Below are 21,915 nucleotides of genomic sequence, written 5' to 3' on the forward strand. Positions count from 1 at the left end.
CTAGTCTCCAGGGAAGCGGAAAACAAGCTTGCTCCCTCCTCCCTATGGCTTTCCCTCACGTATTTATACATGGCTATCATATCTCCTCTCAGCCTTCTCTTCTTCAGGCTAAACATGCCCAGCTCCTTAAGCCACTCCTCATAGGGCTTGTTCTCCAGACCCTTGATCCTTTGAATCGCCCTCCTCTGGACACATTCCAGCTTAGAGTCAATATCTCTCTTGAATAGTGGCGCCCAGAATTGGACACAATATTCCAGGTGTGGTCTAACCAAAGCGGAATAGAGCATGGGGAGCATGACTTCCCTAGATCTAGACACTAGGCTCCTCTTGATGCAGGCCAAAATCCCATTGGCTTTTTTTTGCCGCCACATCACATTCCTGGCTCATGTTTAACTTGTTGTCCATGATGATGATGATAAGGACCACTAATTCATATAGCAACTATTGCTGTTTTCATTCTTACAGCAAGCATTGCTGCTTTAATATTTACATGTTGCAGGTTTTAAATGGCATTGTTTATATTCTTGTGAGCTGCTTTGGGTCTCGATCAAGAGAGGAAAGCAAGGTAATAACAATAATATTGTGGTGCATGCTGGAGGAGGCACTGAATTTCGCCGTGCAATAGCACAATGACAATAAAGCTATTGTATCTATTCTAATAGTAGTAGTAATAATAATAATTTGGTCCACTACTTACTTAGGCGATCCCTCATTGTCCAAGTAGGATTGTCTTCCAAGATCAGTGTGCTGGCAGTGGGTACATAGGTGACTGTGGAGCCCTATTCTTGACCTGCATATTCACACACATTGAGGGCATTTGTTTCCAGGTGGAAGGCGGTCCCGGTTGGGGTTGGCTTGACGTACCTTCCTCTTGGCACGTTACCCTCTTTTGCCCTCCATTCATGCCTCTTCAAATTCTGCAGCACTGCTGGTCACAGCTGAACTCCAGCTAGAGGGCTCAAAGGCCAGGGCTTCCCAGTTCTCAGTGTCTATGCCAGTTTTTAAGGTTGGATTTGAGCCCATCTTTGAATCTCTTTTCCTGTCCACCAACATTCCATTTTCTGTTCTTGAGTTCGGAGTAGAGCAACTGCTTTGGGAGATGGTGGTCGGACATCTGGACAACGTGGCCGGTCCAGCGGAGTTGATGGTGGAGGAGCATCACTTCAGTGCTGATGGTCTTTGCTTCTTCCAGCACGCTGACATTCATCCGCTTGTCTTCCCAAGAGATTTGCAGGATTTTCCAGAGGCAATGCTGATGGAATCGTTCTAGGAGTTGCATGTGACGTCTGTAGACAGTCCACGTTTTGCAGGCATATAGCAGGGTTGGGAGGACAATAGCTTTATAAACAAGCACCTTGGTATCCCTACGGATGTCCCAGTCCGCAAACACTCTCTGCTTCATTCGGAAAAATGCTGCACTTGCAGAGCTCAGGCGGTGTTGTATTTCAGTGTCAATGTTGACTTTTGTGGAGAGGTGGCTGCCAGGGGAGCGGAAATGGTCAACATTTTCTAATGTTACACCAATGTATTTCTGGCATTGGAGAGGGACTGGCCGATGGAAACATTGGTTTTCTCAATGTTCAATGACAGGCCGAGCTTCGTGTATGCTTCTGCGAAGGTGTTTAGAGTGGCTTGTAGGTCTTCTTCTGAATGCGCACAGACAACATTGTCATCAGCATATTGGAGTTCAATAACAGATGTTGTTGTAACTTTGGTTTTGGCTTTCAGTCTGCTGAGGTTAAACAGCTTGCCGTCTGTCTAATAGATGATTTCCAGTCCGGTGGGAAGCTTCTCATCAACAAGATGAAGTATCATCGCGATGAAGATGGAAAACAAGGTTGGGGTAATAACTCATCCCTGTTTCACACCTGATTCCACCTTAAATGGTCTGCTAATTCTTGCAGGTCAGCAGAAGGCATGGCAAAGCAATTGCAAGATTTTAAGCAGGGGCTGGATGTGCATCTGCTGGGAGGGCTTGGATTGTGTCCTACCTGGCTGAAGGGCTTTGGGGGTCTCATCCAACTCTTAAGAGTCTAGGTTTTTATGTTCAAGCTAGTGGATTTGTATTTGTCAGGCTTTCCCATTGGACCAACCCACTCATGGGTCTCAATGGAAATAATTTGGAAAGAGCATGGAGCTTTGGTGCCCCCTGCTGCATTTTCTATTGCACTGCACATGAGAAAACCTTATAGAGAGAATTCTCAATTCCTGTTGAACACCTTTGAACATTAAAACATTTTCCCTAAGGTGGAATGTTTTGTTTTACAGCTGAAACCCATTGCTCCATTGTGTCTCACTCTTTGGAGCAGCAGACAACCATTTCTCTTCCTGGGTTGTTGTAGGTTTTTTATGGCCATGTTCTAGAGACATTCTCTCCTGACGTTTCGCCTGCATCTATGGCAAGTATCCTCAGAGGTAGTGAGGTCTGTTGGAACTAGGAAAAAGGGTTTATATATCTGTGGAATGACCAGGGTGGGACAAAGGAGTCTTGTCTGTTGGAGCTAGGTGTGAATGTTTCAACTGACCACCTTGATTAGCATTTGATGGCCTGGCAGTGCCTAGGACAATCTTTTGTTGAGAGGTGATTAGATGCCCCTGTTTGTTTCCTCTCTGTTGTATTGCTGTTGTAATTTTAGAGTTTTTTAAAATACTGGTAGCCAGATTTTGTTCATTTTCATGGTTTCCTCCTTTCTGTTGAAATTGTCCACATGCTTCTTGTGGATGTCAATGGTTTCTCTGTGTAGCCTGACATGGTGGTTGTGAGAGTGGTCCAGCATTTCTGTGTTCTCAAATAATACGCCGTGTCCAGGTTGGTTCCTCAGGTGCTCTGCTATGGCTGACTTCTCTGGTTGAAGTAGTCTGCAATGCCTTTCGTGTTCCTTGATTCGTGTTTGGGCAATGCTGCTGCGTTTAGTGGTCCCTATGGAGACTTGTCCACAGCTGCATGTGGCGGATCTGGCCAGAGTGGTCCATTATTTATTTATTTATTTATTTATTTACTACGCTTATATACCGCAATTCTCAGCCCGGGGGCGACTCATTGCGGTGTACAACATGAGAACAAGTGCAATTTACAAAACATAGTGCAAAACAATCTAGAAATCATCATTATCCAAAAACATCTTAGTACAACATCAACGTTCCTACAAAATTTCTACTACATTCCGAATCGTCTCATCGTCAGCACACAATCCGATATCATTACCGTTTTTCCATTCCTATGGTCAAATAGCCAGTCAATGCACTTCTTGGTCAAATGCTTTCTTAAATAGCCAGGTCTTTAACTTCCTGCGGAAGGTCAACAGGGAGGGGGCTAGCCTGATGTCCACGGAAAGGTGTTCCACAGCCGAGGAGCCACCACCGAGAAGGCCCTATCAATCGTCCCCGCCAGCCGTGCCTGTGACGCAGGCGGGATCGAGAGCAGGGCCTCCCCGGAAGATCTCAAAGTCCACCTCCAGATTGGACTACTGTAATGCACTCTACAGTAGACTACCCTTGAAAATGGCCTGGAAATTTCAATTGGTTCAACAGGCGGCAGCCATGTTGTTAACTGGTGTTCCTTTCAGGGAGCGGTCAACCCTCCTGTTTAAGGAGCTCCATTGGCTGCAATTCATTTTCCGGTCCCAATTCAAGGTGCAGGTGCTTACCTACAAAGCCCTAAACGGTTTGGGACCCGCCTACCTGCGTCACCGCATTTCTGTGTACGAACCCACACGATCTCTTCGATCATCTGGGGAGGCCCTGCTCGCGCTCCCGCCTCCTTCGCAGGCATGATTGGTGGGGAGAGGGCCTTCTCAGTGGTGGCCCCTCGACTCTGGAACTCATTCCCCAAGGACATCAGGCATGCCCCAACTTTGGCAGTCTTTAGGAGGAGCCTGAAAACATGGTTGTTCCAGTGTGCCTTCCCAGAATAAGGAAACTCCCAGCAATATGTCCCTCAATGCATTTTATTAGTGATCTAGGAATGTCTGCTCGCCCATTCCTCTCTGAAAATTTTATCTTAGTTATATTTCACCTGGTCACGCTCAGCATTATTTTACAATTTTAATTATTACATCTGGCCCAGCCATAGGTTTTTAAACGTCATTGCGTTACTGTTAATGTTTGCTGTTTATGGGTTTTATTTTATTGTTATGTATTACTGTTATTGTTTTTACTGATGTACTGTGGGCTCGGCCTCATGTAAGCCACACCGAGTCCCTTGGGAGATGGTAGCGGGGTATAAATAAAGTATTATAATTATTATCCGGGAGACTCCTGCAGAGGTGAGAGGATCCCTCTTGTCCTTTGCTGAACGTAGCATTTGTTGGATTTTCTTGGTGGGTCTGTAGATTGTTTGTATGTTGTGTTTCCTCATCAGCTTCCCTCTGTGGTCAGTGGTTCCCTTGATGTATGGCAGGAACACTTTTCCTCTGGGTGGATCTTCATCTTGACTCTCGTGGCTTGTTCTTGGTCTTGAAGCTCTTCTGATGTCTGAGGTGGAGTCTCCATTGGCCTGGAGAGCCCAGTTGAGGTGGTTCAGTCCATCTTGGAGGAGGTGGGCTTCACAGATCCTTTTTGCACGCTCTGCCAAGGCTTTAATGGGGCTTCTTTTTTGACTTGGGTGATGGTTGGAGTTTTTATGTAGATATTTATCTGTGTGTGTGGGTTTTCTGTAAACGGTGTGACCCAATTATTGATCTGGTTTGCGGATGACTAGGACATCTAGAAAAGGCAGTCTTCCTTCCTTTTCTTTTTCCATAGTGAACTGGATGTTTGGGTGGATGCTGTTAAGATGGTCCAGGAACCTGTTGAGTTCCTCTTCTCCATGGCTCCAAATGGTGAAAGTGTCATCCATGTATCTGAACCCTATAGTGGGCTTTTTTGTTGCTGTTTCCAGGGCTTGTTTTTCAAAGTGCTCCATGTAGAAATTAGCTATGACCATGCTGAGAGGTCTCCCCATAGCTACTCCATTTTTCTTCCTCCTCAATGGGGCCTCCTTCCAGATATTTGAACATGTCTATCATCTCCCCCTTCAGTAAAGGATCGCTGCCTTGTCATGGCACTGGAGCTTGAGCACCTCAATGATGCCACGAGCGAAACCATGAAGGGACACCCAAGATGGGACGGTCATGGCAGAGAGGTCACACCCCACTTACCTCATTGTCCAACAGACTTCTGAAGATGCCAGCCACAGATGCAGGTGAAACGTCAGGAAAGTATGTTGCTAGAACATGGCCATGCAGTTAAAAAAAAAAAAAACCCCACAGCAACCCAAGGCTTCAATTGCAAAAGCAAACAGGCTCAACAGCAGTTCTGGATGTGAACCCTTGGCCTGACCAAGGCCATGCACACAATGCAACCATGTCCTTCCTTCCTTCCGCACCCAAGGACTGGCTACTTAGATGCTTTCCCTCTCTGCATGTCAACTGTGGGATGCATGATGCATGGCTTTGCACAAACCACCGCAACAGGAAGGAGGGGGAAAAGATGTAAAGAAAAGAGCCAGCTTTGCTAGGGATTCCACTTCTTGCAGAGAGACATCTTCACCTGCCTGTCTTTCCTTCTGCTTGGTGCTGTGAAGCAATGGTATCGGTGCATTCAGCATCCAAATGGGCCTTTCGGTGCATCTACACTGTAGATTTAATGGGTTTATATAACTGTGATATGACTAGGGTGGGACAAAGGACTCTTGTCTGTTGGAGCTAGGTGTGAATGTTTCAATTGACCACCTTGATTAGCATTTGATGGCCTGGTAGTGCCTGGGGCAATTTTTTGTTGAGAGGTGATTAGATGTATAAGCCCATGAGTCCCCCCAGGGGTGAGAAAGGCAGTATATAAATACTGTAAATAATAATAATAATAATAATAATAATAATAATAATAATAATAATAATAATGCTACTTGGAAACCACTCTGAGTCTCCTTGGGGAGACAAAGCAGTATATAAATAAAGTTTTGTTGTTGTTGTTGTATAAGCCCACTCGCCCAACAGATCCAACCACAGAAACCTTGCTCTGAGGGTGCATCTATACTGCAGTATTAATGCACCTTGATACCACTTTTGAACTGCTTTGGCTCACTGCTATGGAATCCTGGGATGTGTAGTTTGGTGAGGGACCAAGTACTCTTTAGCAGTGGTGACTAAATACCTTGTCAAACCACAACTCCCACAATGTATTGTTGAAGGCTTTCATGGCCGGAATCACTGGGTTGTTGTAGGTTTTTTCGGGCTGTATGGCCATGTTCTAGAGGCATTCTCTCCTGACGTTTCGCCTGCATCTATGGCAAGCATCCTCAGAGGTAGTGAGGTCTGTTGGAACTAGGAAAATGGGTTTATATATCTGTGGAATGACCAGGGTGGGACAAAGGACTCTTGCTTGCTGGAGCTAGGTGTGAATGTTTCAACTGACCACCTTGATTAGCTTATAATGGCCTGACTGTGCCTGGAGCAAACTTTTGTTGAGAGGTGGTTAGATGTCCTTGTTTGTTTCCTCTCTGTTGTTGTGCTGTTGTAATGCTGGACCACTCTCACAACCACCAGGTCAGACTACACAGAGAAGCCATTGAAATCCACAAGCATGTGGACAATTTGAACAGAAAGGAGGAAACCATCAAAATGAACAAAATCTGGCTACCAATATTTAAATAAACTCTAAAATTACAACAGCAAAACAACAGAGGGGGAAAACAATCCGGGACATGTAATCACCTCTCAACAAAAGATTGCCCCAGGCACTGCCAGGCCATCAAATGCTCATCAAGGTGGTCAGTAGAAACATTCACACCCAGCTCCAGCAGACAAGAGTCCTTTGTCCCACCCTGGTCTTTTCACAGATATATAAACCCTTTTTCCTAGTTCCAACAGACTTCACTACCTCTGAGGATGCTTGCCATAGATGCAGGCGAAACGTCAGGAGAGAATGCCTCTAGAACATGGCCATACAGCCCGAAAAAACCTACAAAGAGGTCTGTTGGAACTAGGGAAAAGGGTTTATATATCTGTGTATTAAAAAACTCTAAAATTACAACAGCAAAACAACAATTAGGGACAACAATCTTTCAGCAAAAGATTGCCCCAGGCACTGCCAGGCCATCAAATGCTCATCAAGGTGGTCAGTTGAAACATTCACACCCAGCTCCAGCAGACAAGAGTCCTTTGTCCCACCCTGGTCATTCCACAGATATATAAACCCATTTTCCTATTTCCAACAGACCTCACTTCCTCTGAGGATGCTTGCCATAGATGCAGGCGAAACGTCAGGAGAGAATGCCTCTAGAACATGTCTATACAGCCCGAAAAAACCTACAACAACCCAACTCCCGCAATTCCATGAATAATGGCAGTCAAAGCGGAGTCAAACTGCATCCACTCTACAGTGTAAACAATCAATGAGGAAAAGCGTTTATATGTTTGTTTTCTCGGATAGCGGCCTTCCCCACATTCTCTGTGAATTCCCCACAGGTAGGCTTTGATGTAACGACTTTCTATTTTGGAAGGGGTTTGTTTTGCTTGAGGAAGCTGTGGGTTTTGTCACCTGGCAGTTTCTCGGGGGGAGAAGCGGTGGTTTTGCAACGTCAATGGTGGTTCTTGTGCTCTTGCAAACAAGGAGGAATAATCCCTTGGCTTTTCAAGACAGACCAATCATTCATTTTAATGTTCACTTCTCAATTTCCTCGCTCAAGGTTGAGGATGCTCAAGAGTCCCAACTAACCAAGATATGATTCTTTACAGCAAGTTTTGCAAAACAGGTGTTCTAACCTGGAATGACATAAGGTGCATCTACACTGTAAATGCAGTCTGATACCACTTGAACCGCCATGGCTCAGTGCTATGTGATCCTGGGAGTTGTAGTTTTCCAAGGTGTTTTCTGACAAAGAGAGTGTTGGCGCTTCGCCAAACGTCAACCCCCATGATGCCATAGCATGGAGCGGTGGCAGTTCAAGTGGCGTCAATCTGCATTACTTCTACAGTGTAGATGCATTTTTCACCCCCAAAACCATTTTATTTCCCCTCGAAGATTAGGATTCGTATCCGGTTCCCATGAGATTTCCTTTAGCTGAGGCACTCCAGGCTGGCTTTCATTCTCTCCATTTCGTGAAGGAAGCTGTAAAACTGGGGCAGCGTCAACTCTGTTGGGAAGAGAAAAACAATATAATAATAGGTTGTTGTAAGTTTTTTTGGGCTATATGGCCATGGTCTAGAGGCTTTCTCTCCTGACGTTTCGCCTGCATCTATGGCAAGCATCCTCAGAGGTAGTGAGGTCTGTTGGAACTAGGAAAATGGTTTTATGTATCTGTGGAATGACCCGGGTGGGACAAAGGACTCTTGTCTGCTGGAGCTAGGTGGGAATGTTTCAACTGACCACATTGATTAGCATATAATGGTCTGACAGTGCCTGGAACAAACTTTTGTTGAGAGGTGATTAGATGTCCTTGATTGTTTCCTCTCTGTTGTTGTGCTGTTGTAATTTTAGAGTTTTTTTTAATACTGGTAGCCAGATTTTGTTCATTTTCATGGTTTCCTCCTTTCTGTTGAAATTGTCCACATGCTTGTGGATTTCAGTGGCTTCTCTGTGTAGTCTGACATGGTGGTTGTGAGAGTGGTCCAGCATTTCTGTGTTCTCAAATAATATGCTGTGTCCAGGTTGGTTCCTCAGGTGCTCTGCTATGGCTGGCTTCTCTGGTTGAAGTAGTCTGCAGTGCCTTTCATGTTCCTTGATTCGTGTGTTGGGCAATGCCGCATTTGATGGTCCCTATGGAGACTTGTCCACAGCTGCATGGTACACGGTAGAGTATTAAAAAACTCTAAAATTGCAACAGCACAACAACAGAGAGGAAACAAACAAGGACATCTAATCACCTCTCCACAAAAGTTTGCTCCAGGCACTGTCAGGCCATTGTATGCTAATCAAGGTGGTCAGTTGAAACATTCACACCTAGCTCCAGCAGACAAGAGTCCTTTGTCCCACGACCCTGGTCATTCCACAGAACCCTTTTTCCTAGTTCCAACAGACCTCACTACCTCTGAGGATGCTTGCCATAGATGCAGGTGAAACGTCAGGAGAAAATGCCTCTAGAACATGGCCATATAGCCTGAAAAAACCTACAACAGGCTAGTGATTCTGGCCGTGAAAGCCTTCGCCACAGGGAGGAGGGAGCAAGCCACAGGGAGGAGGAAGCAAGCTTGTTTTCTGCTTCCTTGGAGACTAGGACACAATGGAAAAATGGCTTCAAACTACAAGAGAGGAGATTCCATCTGAACATGAGGAAGAACTTCCTGACTGTGAGAGCCGTTCAGCAGTGGAACTCTCTGCCCCGGAGTGTGGTGGAGGCTCCTTCTTTGGAAGCTTTTAAGCAGAGGCTGGATGGCCATCTGTCAGGGGTGATTTGAATGCAATATTCCTGCTTCTTGGCAGAATGGGGTTGGACTGGATGGCCCAGGAGGTCTCTTCCAACTCTTTGATTCTATGATTCTATGACAATACAATATAATAATAATAATAATAATAATAATAATAATAATCTTTATTTATACCCCGCCACCATCTCCCCAGGGAGGAGTCGGAGCGGCTTACATGAGACCAATATGTAATTGCAACTATTGCAAATCGCTATCATAAAAGATTAGCAAAAAAAGAAATAGACCTTTCCATACAACAGGCGAAAAACTGCATTTGCAACGAGGGTCACGTGCTTACCCATGTAGACAGGCTCCAGTCGGTTTCCTTTCTTCACCACCAGTTTCAGCTGGAAAGAAATCACGTTTCAAAAACACATGTCAAGTCTCAGCAAAAGGAAACAGGACTCCCCTTTTGCAGGCTGCAAATCCCATTTCGCCGCAAACATTGCAACAGCTGGGAAACAAGAACTCCCTGAATGAAGCCAGCTTGCCTTGTAACTGAAGCTGGGCGGCAGGGTTGCCATAGCAGAGCCTGGAAGGGGATCCTGTGCTTTGAATGGCTGCGCAGAAGAAGGAACATCTGCTGAAAATGTCCTCTTTATTAAATGCGCAGGAGTCTTTGCTCACGTTTGCATTGGCAAGCCTGGCTTGGAATGACTGCCCTCCAAAAGGAAAGAAAGAAAGAGAAGTTCAGAGAGGAAGGAAGGAAGGAAGGAAGGAAGGAAGGAAGGAAAAGGAGAGGGAAGAAGGGATAAAGGATGTCTAGGGAAAAAAAGAAGGAAAGAAAAAATGTAGCAGATGGGGATGGAAAGGAGAAAAGGAGAAAAGAAAAGAGGGGAAGGAGGGAGAAAGAAAGAAAGAAAAAAAAAGGAAGGGATTGGAAGGAAGGAAGGAGAAAGAAAGAGAGAGGAAGGAAGGAAGGAAGGGAGAAAGAAAGAGAGGAAGGAAGGACAAAGAAAGAGAGGAAGGAAGGAGAAAGAAAGAGAGGAAGGAAGGAAGGAGAAAGAAAGAGGAAGGAAGGACAAAGAAAGAAAGAGGAAGGAAGGACAAAGAAAGAAAGAGGAAGGAAGGAAGGAAGGAAGGAAGGAAGGAAGGACAAAGAAAGAGAGGAAGGAAGGACAAAGAAAGAAAGAGGAAGGAAGGAATGAGAAAGAAGAAGAGAGGAAGGAAGGAAGGAAGGAAGGAAGGAAGGAAGGAAGGAAGGAAGGGAGGGAGGGAGGGAGGGAGGGAGGGAGGGAGGGAGGGAGGGGGGGAGGGAGGGAGGGAGGGAGGGAGGGAGGGAGGGAGGGAGGGAGGGAGGGAGGGAGGAAGGAAGGAAGGAAGGAGGAAGAAAGAAGGAAGGAAGGGAGAAAGAAAGAGGAAGGAGAAAGAAAAAAAGAGAAAGGAAGGGAGAGGGGGAGTTAGAGGGAAAGAAAGGAAAAGAAGGAAAGAAAGAAGTAAAGAACAAACAAATCAGGCTAGGAATCATTTTTATTACTATGTGTGCATTGTTGTTATGTTCAGGCATTGAATGTTTACCTTTTATGATTGGAATCTGCCCTGTGTCCCCTTGGGGAGATAGGGTGGAATAATAATAATAATAATAATTATTATTATTATTATTATTATTATTAGGAATGAAGGAAGGAAGGAAGGAAGGAAGGAAGGAGGAAGAAAAAGGGATAGGTAGGTAAGAAGGAAGGAAGAAACTAAGGTGAAAGAAAGAAAAAGGAAGAAAGGGAGGGAGAGATAAAGAAAGAAAAAGGAAGGAAGGAAGGAAGGAAGGAAGGAGGGAGGGAGGGAGATAAAACAAACCAATCAGGTTAGGAATCATAGGTAAGTGAAGAGATTTATTCAGAGAGAGAGAGAGCGCAATCCCATCCTGAATTAAATTACAGATATAGTTTTAGTTGCTTCTTGGAGTTCTAATCAAAAACTAAAGCCAATTTCCCAAGCTCTGGAAAGAGCAAAAGATCTGGGAGATGTCTCTTCCTAGCAATCTGCAGGAAACCTGTGGAGGTTTTGAAGCAGAGGTCAGATGGCTAACTGTCAGGAGGGCTTGGATTGTGCCTTCCTGCCTGGCAGCAGGGGGTTGGACTGGATGGCCTCTGGAGCTCCCATCCAGCTCTAGAAGTCTAGAATTCACTCATGACTGAGAGAGCGTTCTCCTTCTTCAGTAAAGGCATTGAACACAAAGCCATGCATGTATCTTAAGAGGGTGGCTCACCTGCAAGAAGATGCTCCCCACTTTGCCCAGTTCGCTGCTTCCGGCCGTAACTGGTGGCGAGAAAGAAGACAAGTAATGGCTTGAAGCTGGTGCCCAGGTTTCAGGGGGGCAAAATTCCAGGGAAGGACTTGAGATCAAGGCAAAACTACTCACCCCCGAACTTCCATTCCATGTCCATGAGCTGGTTGACCATCAGGGTCTGCCCCACCGCCAGGCGCGAGAGCGTCGCAGCATTTCCCTTCCACTGGGCCACAAAAAGAAAATGTCACATTTTTAGCCATGTCGTCATTTTGCCCACTCTTAATGTGATTACAATCCAACTGATTTTAAGGGTCCATTTACACCAGGCATGGGCCAACTTGGGCCCTCCAGGTGTTTTGGACTCCAACTCCCACAATTCCTAACAGCTGGTAGGTCAGGGAAAATCTTTCATAAACGTCCCTCATCTGCAAACGTTGTCGGATTTCGGAATTCCAATTGCACAACCTGTACTGCATTTTCAGAACTGTTTTATGTTAGTAATATCAATGTAATATAATATATTGTATATTATAATGTAATGCAATATACTAATAATAATAATAATAATAATAATAATATGATATTATAATTATATATTTATATTACATGTTCTGTCGCGTGCTGGGCCTGTAAAGAATTTCCTTTAAGACAGGACATGCTAGTTTTGCCCAGCGGGAAGCCAGGGGGCCCAAGGAGAAGTTCTCAGAGGTTTTCCACCACAAATAGTCTTTAGATGGCTTGTGAAGTATAATAAAGTCCTTTATTAATGAACAATCAAACAGAAACTTCTCTTGTCTTCAGTAAAGATAAACAAATGATTCCAGGCTTTTATGCAACTGGTAGCTTCCTAAACTTGCCCACGAAGGACAGGTGACTGTCTTCAATAACTTCTTCTTTACTTTAAAGGAAAATCCCCTTTTTAACTTCTCCCAGGCTGACTGTAATCTAACCCTCACTGATGTGGGCTCCACTACCGGATCAAACTGCTTCTCGAACGCTGAGTGGACCTACCAGTAAAGGCTTAGATGTTCTCCAGCTGGAGTTCTTTGGTCTTTAAGGCTATTTTCCTGGAAATCTTTGGAGACTCTTAAGACTGTTCTCCCCCGGAAAGTCTTGGATGCTCTTAAGACTGTTTCCTCCCGGAAAGTCTTAAGGGTTGAAGCTTTTGTACAGGGGAAGCTTGTACATGTCTTGTACATTAGCTTTCCTTGCTGAGACTAACTAAAATGGCTCCCTTCCCTTCCCAATAGCCCTGAGCAAGGGGTGGGACCAAAACTTAACGATGATGGACAGGTGACTTGCCCTATGACTGCAACCAAAAGAAGCCACCTGTCTGCAGAGTCCCTGAAACTCAGGGCTTCAAGCAAACATTTAATACAAAGCAAATAAAATTGGAGCTCCTGGTACAGCCGTACCAGCACATTACATGTAGTATTACTAATAATATTACATTATAATGGTATAATACAATATAGTAATATTTAATACTGATAATACTATATTTTACTACATAATATTTAATACTGATACTAATGATATATATTGTATGTATATATTTCTTGTAAGCCACTCTGAGTCCCCTTCGGGGTGGAAAGGGTGGCATATAAATGTCGTAAACAAACAAACAAACTAACTAACTAACTAATAAATAAATAGTGTGCATTGGAAGCTATTAATGAACACCCCTCTTATGCAAACTATGTCGGATTTCAGAATTCCAAATGTACAACCTGTACTACATTTTTCAGATTTATTTTCTGTTAGTGTGCATTGGAAGCTATCTCCTCCAAAGATAAATAAATGCAGGAATAAGTGACTGGGCATCTCAAGCCATGCTTCCCTGAGCGCATAGTTTCGAATTCCAAGGGGAAAGGAATGCAAACCGTACCTGTTCTTCGAAAAAGCCAGCCTTCTCCTCGCTCAGACCTGCAAGAGAAACGCAACACGGTTACAAAGAAGGGAATGGACAGCGGACACTTCCCAGGATGACCGGAGGCGAAACCGAAGGGACCTACCCAGAGAGATAAGATCAGCTCGGACCTGTTCGGCGGACAGAGCCTTCTTCAAGGCACCTAGAGCAAACATCGTAAAAGAGAAAGGGTCAGCGAGAAAAGAAGCAAAGCCGTCCAGTTGCGCCGCATTGCTACTGTGCAGGAGGAAACCAAAAGGGGAAGGTCATGCAGCGGGCATCCATTGGCGCAAGTGTTTGGGATTGTGCATTCAATACAAAAATAAGCCTAGAACTTGGGCCTACCCTCCAGGTGTTTTGGACTCCAACTCCTAGCATTCCTAGCAGCCTCGGGCCCCTTCCTTTTCCCCCTCAGCCGCTTAAGCATACTAAAATTACAACATACTAAAATTAATACTAAAATTACAACTGCAAAACAACAGAGGGGAAACAATCAAGGACATCTAATCACCTCTCAACAAAAGATTGCCCCAGGCACTGCCAGGCCATCAAATGCTAATCAAGGTGGTCAGTTGAAACATTCACACCTAGCTCCAGCAGACAAGAGGTCTTTGTCCCACCCTGCTCATTCCACAGATATATAAACCCATTTTCCTACTTCCAACAGACCTCACAACCTCTGAGGATGCTTGCCATAGATGCAGGCGAAATGTCAGGAGAGAATGCCTCTAGAACATGGCTTAAGTGGCTGAGGGGGAAAAGGAAGGGGCCTGAGGCTGTTAGGAATGCAGTTTGATCCCACTTTAACTGCTATCCCTCGATGCTATGGAGTCCTGGGATCTGTAGTTTCTAAATCTAAATTACAACATACTAAAATTAATACTAAAATTACAACAGCAAAACAACAGAGGGGAAACAACCAAGGACATCTAATCACCTCTCAACAAAAGATTGCCCCAGGCACTGCCGGGCCATCAGATGCTAATCGAGGTGGTCAGTTGAAACATTCACACCCAGCTCCAACAGACAGGAATCCTTTGTCCCACCCTGTTCATTCCACAGATATATAAACCCTTTTTCCTAGCTCCAACAGACCTCACTACCTCTGAGGATGCTTGCCATAGATGCAGGCGAAACATCAGGAGAGAATGCCTTTAGAACATGGCTTAAGCGGCTGAGGGGGAAAAGGAAGGGGCCTGAGGCTGTTAGGAATGCAGTTTGATCACACTTTAACTGCTATCCCTCGATGCTATGGAGTCCTGGCATCTGTAGTTTCTAAATCTAAATTACAACATACTAAAATTAATACTAAAATCACAACAGCAAAACAACAGAGGGGAAACAATCAAGGACATCTAATCACCTCTCAACAAAAGATTGCCCCAGGCACTGCTGGGCCATCAAATGCTAATCAAGGTGGTCAGTTGAATCATTCACACCCAGCTCCAACAGACAGGAATCCTTTGTCCCACCCTGGTCATTCCACAGATATATAAACCCATTTCCCTAGCTCCAACAGACCTCACTACCTCTGAGGATGCTTGCCATAGATGCAGGTGAAATGTCAGGAGAGAATGCCTCTAGAACATGGCCATATAGCCTGGAAAAACTGACAGCAATCTGGTCTACATACTCTTTGGCAGAGGCGGCTAGAAATCCTGTAAAACTACAACTCCAGGAATCTATAGCATTGAGCCATGGCATTGAATGTGGTGTCGAACTGTCACAAGAAATTCAATGTGCAGATTTGATAAATATGAATTTAATATGATGTGTGGGAATGAATGGAAGGATGTATGAATTGAGCTAATAATTTTGGAAACACCAGTATAATATTAAGGCCTGCAATGACTAACTACCTGCTTGCTGGATCTGTGATCAAAACCTGCTAATGAGAATTGATAAGAACTGTGATGACGGTTCTTTCAAGTTAAGGAGATGTTTGCAACATTCCTTATGTTAAGAAGGAAGTCAACATAAGACCAACACCAATCAAGAAGATCAACATCTGGCCAGGAAACTGAGATGGAGCCAGGATGGAAGTTGTCTATTATTAATTTACAACTTTGGGACTACATCAGCAGAATATTTCTATACAAGACTCAGTCTAATAATGCTCAAAGTGTGGCAGACCTGAGGAGTCTGTTCCACCCACCATGCTCTGCTCCATGGGAAGGAGAGAGATAGTGTACTTATGGAGAGTGGTAGATTTGCACGGGAGCAAATCTGGGTCATTTTGGGGCTTCTTTCTCAAGGGAAGAGGAGGAAGTCCACTTTTGGAGTCTCAGATTTTGTGCAGGGAGTCAGGTTCTGCTGTATGGAAAACAGAGATCTGGTCCTTGGCATTGTTCTTAGGGAAGAAGTTTTGGTGTTATGGAACTATGCATTGACAGGCTGCAGGGAAGCAGGATCTGGCCTAAGAGGCGCTTCTCCAAGGAAGAAGAAAAGGATATGGTAATATTTGGATGCCTGAGGATGTGTGTGTGTACATGTCTGGAGGTCTGGAGAACAAGCCCTATGATGAGCGGCTAAAGGAGCTGGGCATGTTTAGCCTGAAGAAGAGAAGGCTGAGAGGGGATATGATAGCCATGTATAAATATGTGAGAGGAAGCCACAGGGAGGAGAAGGGAGCAAGCTTGTTTTCTGCTTCCTTGGAGACTAGGACGCAATGGAACAATGGCTTCAAACTACAAGAGAGGAGATTCCATCTGAACACGAGGAAGAACTTCCTGACTGTGAGAGCCGTTCAGCAGTGGAACTCTCTGCCCCGGAGTGTGGTGGAGGCTCCTTCTTTGGAAGCTTTTAAGCAGAGGCTGGATGGCCATCTGTCAGGGGTGATTTGTATGCAATATTCCTGCTTCTTGGCAGAATGGGGTTGGACTGGATGGCCCAGGAGGTCTCTTCCAACTCTTTGATTCTATGATTCTATGTGTGAGAATGTTGAGTGAAAATAGAATTCCCCTTTGTTTGTTTGTTAACCAATGTAATTGTAAATCCAATGTAGTTGCATAGAATGCCTATATGTCTGTCTGTCCAATGTCATCCTTTGCTAAATGTTTTTTCTGTAATCTGATCTACCCTCTCATACTGGAAATTGCAATAAAAAGAACCTATGCTTCAAAGTTATTGAAAAGTCATTCATGACATAATTGCATTAATGCTACAGTGGAGGCGCAAGAAGTGGCTGGCCTTGGAGAGCCAATGGACCTTCCTGGAGCCCTCATGGTCTCAGACTCACTGTTTGGCACCAAGAGGAGACTTTTGACAAGATTCTTCAAAGGCCCCAAGCTGATCTTATTGGTGGCAGCAAATTCAGAGAGCTGGGCCAGAAACCTTTCAATCTGCAAAAGAAGACGAGTAATGAAAGCAGTGTCCTTCACCCAAAAGGAGCAAACTGGGCTTCAAACTACTTGCATATAGTTCTTACTATCATGGTTGTAGTTAACTACCATTGAACTCACTTCAAATTATTGAGACCCACGCATGAGAGACAATCAACAGCTAGGTCTTGAAGTCAGGGTATTATTATGACCACAACTACTATGCACGCTCGTCTCTTAAAATGAGATTTGGAGTGGTTTGTCCAGGGTGGGAGAAAGAACTCTTATCAATCTGGGCCAACTAACACCTCCCAACAAAGGATCTTCCCAGGCAGCAATCAGCCAGGCTTTGAAGCTGCAAGGCCATTAAATGCTGGTGGCCAATTATAACATTCACACTTGCCTCGAGCAGACAAGAGTTCTTTCTCCCACCCTGGACATTATTCCACAGATATACAAACCTTACTTGCCTAGCTTCCAACAAACCTCACAATTTTGAAGATGCTTCCCATTGATGGGGGCAAAACATCAGGAGAGAATGCTTCTGGAACATGGTCAGACAGCCCAGAAAACTCACAGCAACCCAGTGATTCCAGCGGTATCACGCACTATCAGTATTACTCATTTTTGCAAAACTATAGAACAAATCCCTAAAGATAAAGTAGATCTTTCAAAGAATGAGAGCCTCGTCTTTCCATTTATCTCGAGGGGGAAATATTGTATTAATAACTGTGAATGATGGCTCGCAATATTAAAACCCTCCTGTCTTGTAAATACCTAGTTAGGCTTGTTATCTGAGAAAATGGATTACCTCTTTAGGTTCCTGGAGAAACTGGAATACCAGTTCAGTCAGAGCAGAGAATTGCTGGGGGGAAAGACAGAAGAATTCAACGTCAATCACACAAAAACTGTTGTCCTTCCTCCTTTCTTACTCAGTCTATGCCCAGGAAACACTTGGACTGAAGCTCTTCTCATACCTACACTAGTATACACATAGATTTTATTTATCGTGTCAGGGGCAACCAGACCATTGTATTACATTTCTAACAGAACAAAACAAACAAACAAACAGATTAAAAAAAAACACAAAGTTTGCAAACTTGGTAGGGGATTAAATGTCCTTTGACCAGTATCTGACCACTTGGAGTGACTCTGGTGTTGCTGCAAGAAGGTCCTCCCTGGTGCATGTGGCAGGGCTCAGGTTGCATTGCAGCAGGTGGTCAGTGGTTTGCTCTTCTCCGCACTCGCATGTCGTGGACTCCACTTTGTAGCCCCATTTCTTAAGGTTGTCTCTGCATTTCGTGGTGCCAGAGCGCAGTCTGTTCAGCACCTTCCAAGTCACCCAGTCCTCTGTGTGCCCAGGGGGGAGTCTCTCATTTCATATCAGCCATTGGTTGAGGTTCTGGGTTTGGGCCTGCCACTTTTGGACTCTTGCTTGCTGAGGTGTTCCAGCAAGTGTCTCTGTAGATCTTAGAAAACTATTTCTAGATTTAAGTCATTGACGTGCTGGCTGATACCCAAACAGGGGATGAGCTGGAGATGACTCTGCCTTGGTCCTTTCACTATTGGCTGCTACTTCCCAGCGGATGTCAGGTGGGGCAATACCGGCTAAGCAGTGTCATTTCTCCAGTGGTGTAGGGCGCAGACACCCTGTGATAATGCGGCATGTCTCATTAAGTGCCACATCCACTGTTTTAGCATGGTGAGATGTGTTCTTTTGTATGTTGTTTATTTGTTCTGTCAAAAATGTAATACAACTGTTCGGTTGGCTGACATGATAAATAAATAAATCGGTCAGATGGTCCAGATCTCTCATTGTTTGAGTCCATGGTGCTTTTGGGATGTAGGTGAACTGCAACTCCAAAACTCAAGGCCAATGCCCACCATATCCTTCCAGCATTTTCTGTTGCTCATGGGAGTTCTGCATGCCAGTTGTGGCCCGATTCTATCATTGGTGGAGTTCAGAGTGCTCTTTGATTTTACGCAAAGTATCAATCCCAGCAGCTACAACTCCCAAATGACAAAATCCCATCAGTATCCAAATTTGGGCATATTGGGTATTTGTGTAAAATTTGGTCCAGTGATTCAAAATCCATCCTGCCTATCAAATATTTACATTATGATTCATAACAGTAGCAAAAATACAGTTATGAAGTAGCAAAGAAAATGATGTTATAATTGGGAGTCACCACAACATGAGGAACTGGATTAAGGGGTCACGCAATTAGGAAGGTTGAGAAACACTGGTATAGACAGATTTAACCGTCAGAGGTTTCTGGTTAGGTTCCTATGGCACACCTACACGCTGAATGGCACTGCCATATAAAATCCAGGCACTGTAGAAGAGGCCTGGCACACTAATGGAAAGCTCTGCACAAATTTTTAAAATCCCAGAAGTGACATTTACTTCCGTTGTTGTGGGGAAAAATATAGTTAAGTCTGGGAGTTGTAGTTTTACAAGGCCTTCTCTGCCCAAGACCCTTGGTGCCCCAGCAAGCTACAACTCCCAGGAAACCATAGCACAGAGCCAGGGCAGCTCAAGTGCTGCCTAGCTGCATTGCACCTACAATGTAAACACACCCTGGGAGAAGGAAGAGTTGGAGTTGTGCTGGGGGGACCTTGTTGGCATCCCCTTCTCTGCCCGAGAGCCTTGGTGCCTCAGCAAGCTACAACTCCCAAGAAACCATTCCACAGAGCCAGGGTAGCTCAAGTGCTGCCAAATTGCATTGCTTCTACAATGTAAACAAACCCTGGGAGAAGGAAGAATTGGAGATGTGCTGGGGGAACTTGTTGGCACCCCCTTCTCTGCCAAAGAGTCTTGGTGCCCCAGCAAGCTACAACTCCCAAGAAACCATTGCATAGAGCCAGGGTAGCTCAAGTGCCAAAAAAGTTGCATTGCACCTACATAGTAAACACACCCTGGGAGAAGGAGAAGAAGGAGTTTGAGAAGTACTGCGGGGGAGGGGGGGGCTTGTTGGTGCCTCCTTCTCTACCCAAGAGCCTTTGTGCCCCAGCAAGCTACAACTCCCAGGAAACCATAGCACAGAGCCAGGGCAGCACAAGTGCCACCAAGTTGCATTGCACCTACAATCTAAACACAACCTGGGAGGAGAAGGAGTTTGAGAAGTTTTGGGGGGACCTTGTTGGTGCTCCCTTCTCTGCCCAAGACCCTTGGTGCCTGACAATGCTACAACTCCCAGGAAACCATAGCACAGAGCCAGGGTAGCTCAAGTGCTGCCAAGTTGCATTGCAATTACAATCTAAACACATCCTGGGAGGAGGAGAAGGAGTTGGAGAAGTACTGGGGGGACCTTGTTGGCACCCCCTTCTCTGCCCAAGACCCTTGGTTACTCACAATGCTACAACTCCCAGGAAACCATAGCACAAAGCCAGGGTAGCTCAAGTGCTGCCAAATTGCATTGCACCTACAATGTAAACACACCCTGGGAGAAGAAGGAAGAGTTGGAGAGAAGTTGGGAGGACCTTGTTGGCACTCCTTCTCTGCCCAAGAGTCTTGGTGCCTCAGCAAGCTACAACTCCCAGACTTAACTGTATTTTTCCCCACAACAACAATGGAAGCAAATGTCACTTGTGGGACATAGCACAGAGCCAGGGCAGCACAGGTGCTGCCAAGTTGCATTGCACCTACAATGTAAACACACCCTGGGAGAAGGAGAAGGAGGAAAAGAAGGAGTTTGAGAAGTTCTGGGGAGATCTAGTTGGTGCCCCCTTCTCTGCCCAGGAGCCTTGTTGCCTCAGCACGCTACAACTCCCAAGAAACCATTGCACAGAGCCAGGGTAGCTCAAGTGCTGCCAAATTGCATTGCAACTACAATGTAAACACACCCTGGGAGGAGAAGATGGAGTTGGAGAGGTGCTGGGGGGAACTTGTTGGTGCCCCCTTCTCTGCCCAAGACCCTTGGTGCCTGACAATGCTACAACTCCCAGGAAACCATAGCACAGAGCCAGGGGAGCTCAAGTGCTGCCAAGCTGCATTGCACCTACAATGTAAACACACCCTGGGAGAAGGAGAGGAGTTGGGGGGACCTTGTTGGCACCCTCTTCTCTGCCCAAGACCCTTGGTGCCTCAGAATGCTACAACTCCCAGGAAACCATAGCACAGAGCCAGGGCAGCTCCAGTGCCACCAAGTTGCATTGCACCTACAATGTAAACACACCCTAAGAGAAGGAGAAGAAGGAGTTTGAGAAGTACTGGGGGGGGGGGGGGGATTGTAGCAAGCTACAACTCCCAAGAAACGATAGCACAGAGCCAGGATAGCTCAAGTGCTGCCAAATTGCATTGCAACTACAATCTAAACACACCCTGGGAGAAGGAGATTTAATTGGAGAGGTGCTGGGGGGACTTTGTTGACACCCCCTTCTCTGCCCAAGAGCCTTGGTGCCTCAGCAAGCTACAACTCCCAGGAAACCATTGTCCAGAGCCAGAGAAGCTCAAGTGCCACCAAGTTGCATTGCATCTACAATCTAAACACACCCTGGGAGAAGGAGGAAAAGGAGGAGTTGGAGAGGTGCTGGGGGGACCTTGTTGGCGCCCCCTTCTCCGGACCCAGGGGGGCGCCCAGAAGTTGGGGTGCAGTCAGCTCGGTGGGGCAGAGCCTGAAGACCCCCCTTGACCCAGACTGGAGGCCGTGGCACCGACAGGGGGCGCCCTTTGCTGTGCTCAAACTCGTGCGCTTTTTGGTGCGCCCTGGGCGCATGACGCACGGCGAGGGACTCACCTTGGGGCTGAGCTGGTTCAGCGGCTGCAGGTCTGCGGGCAAAGGCTCCTCGGGGCCCGGTTCCCGGGGGAAGTGGAGCGGGGCCATGGCGGCTCCCAGCCCTGCAGAGGTCCCTCCCTCGCCTCCGCCTCCAACCCGCTTCGCTCCGCCTGTTTTGCAGCCTGCAAATCCGGAGCGGCACTTTCGCAGCAGACAGGCTCCTTTGCCTGACCACTGGCCACTCCTTTCCCTCTTGGGATTGGAATGAATGCAGGCTGGCAACAACATGCGCTGCTCTGGCTCGCTGCTATGCAAACCTGGGAGTTGTAGCTTTCCAGCTCCCTCCCTCTAAAGCAGT

General features: G+C 45.8%; 1 protein-coding gene across 1 annotated transcript; it reads right to left on the reverse strand.

The window, feature by feature from the left end:
* Nucleotides 1–7,608: 7,608 nt before the first annotated feature.
* COMMD7 (COMM domain containing 7) lies at nt 7,609–21,715 on the reverse strand. The gene is made up of 9 exons (XM_060771820.2): nt 21,579–21,715; nt 17,651–17,704; nt 16,758–16,860; nt 13,626–13,682; nt 13,499–13,536; nt 11,743–11,833; nt 11,590–11,639; nt 9,682–9,730; nt 7,609–8,113 (listed from the first exon to the last, which is right to left on the reverse strand). The coding sequence occupies exons 1-9, from the start codon at nt 21,663–21,665 to the stop codon at nt 8,037–8,039; spliced, it is 606 nt and encodes a 201-aa protein (XP_060627803.2). The 5' UTR covers nt 21,666–21,715; the 3' UTR covers nt 7,609–8,036.
* Nucleotides 21,716–21,915: the final 200 nt, after the last annotated feature.

Source organism: Anolis sagrei, chromosome 4 (assembly GCF_037176765.1).
Source record: "Anolis sagrei isolate rAnoSag1 chromosome 4, rAnoSag1.mat, whole genome shotgun sequence".
Lineage (NCBI taxonomy): Eukaryota > Metazoa > Chordata > Lepidosauria > Squamata > Dactyloidae > Anolis > Anolis sagrei.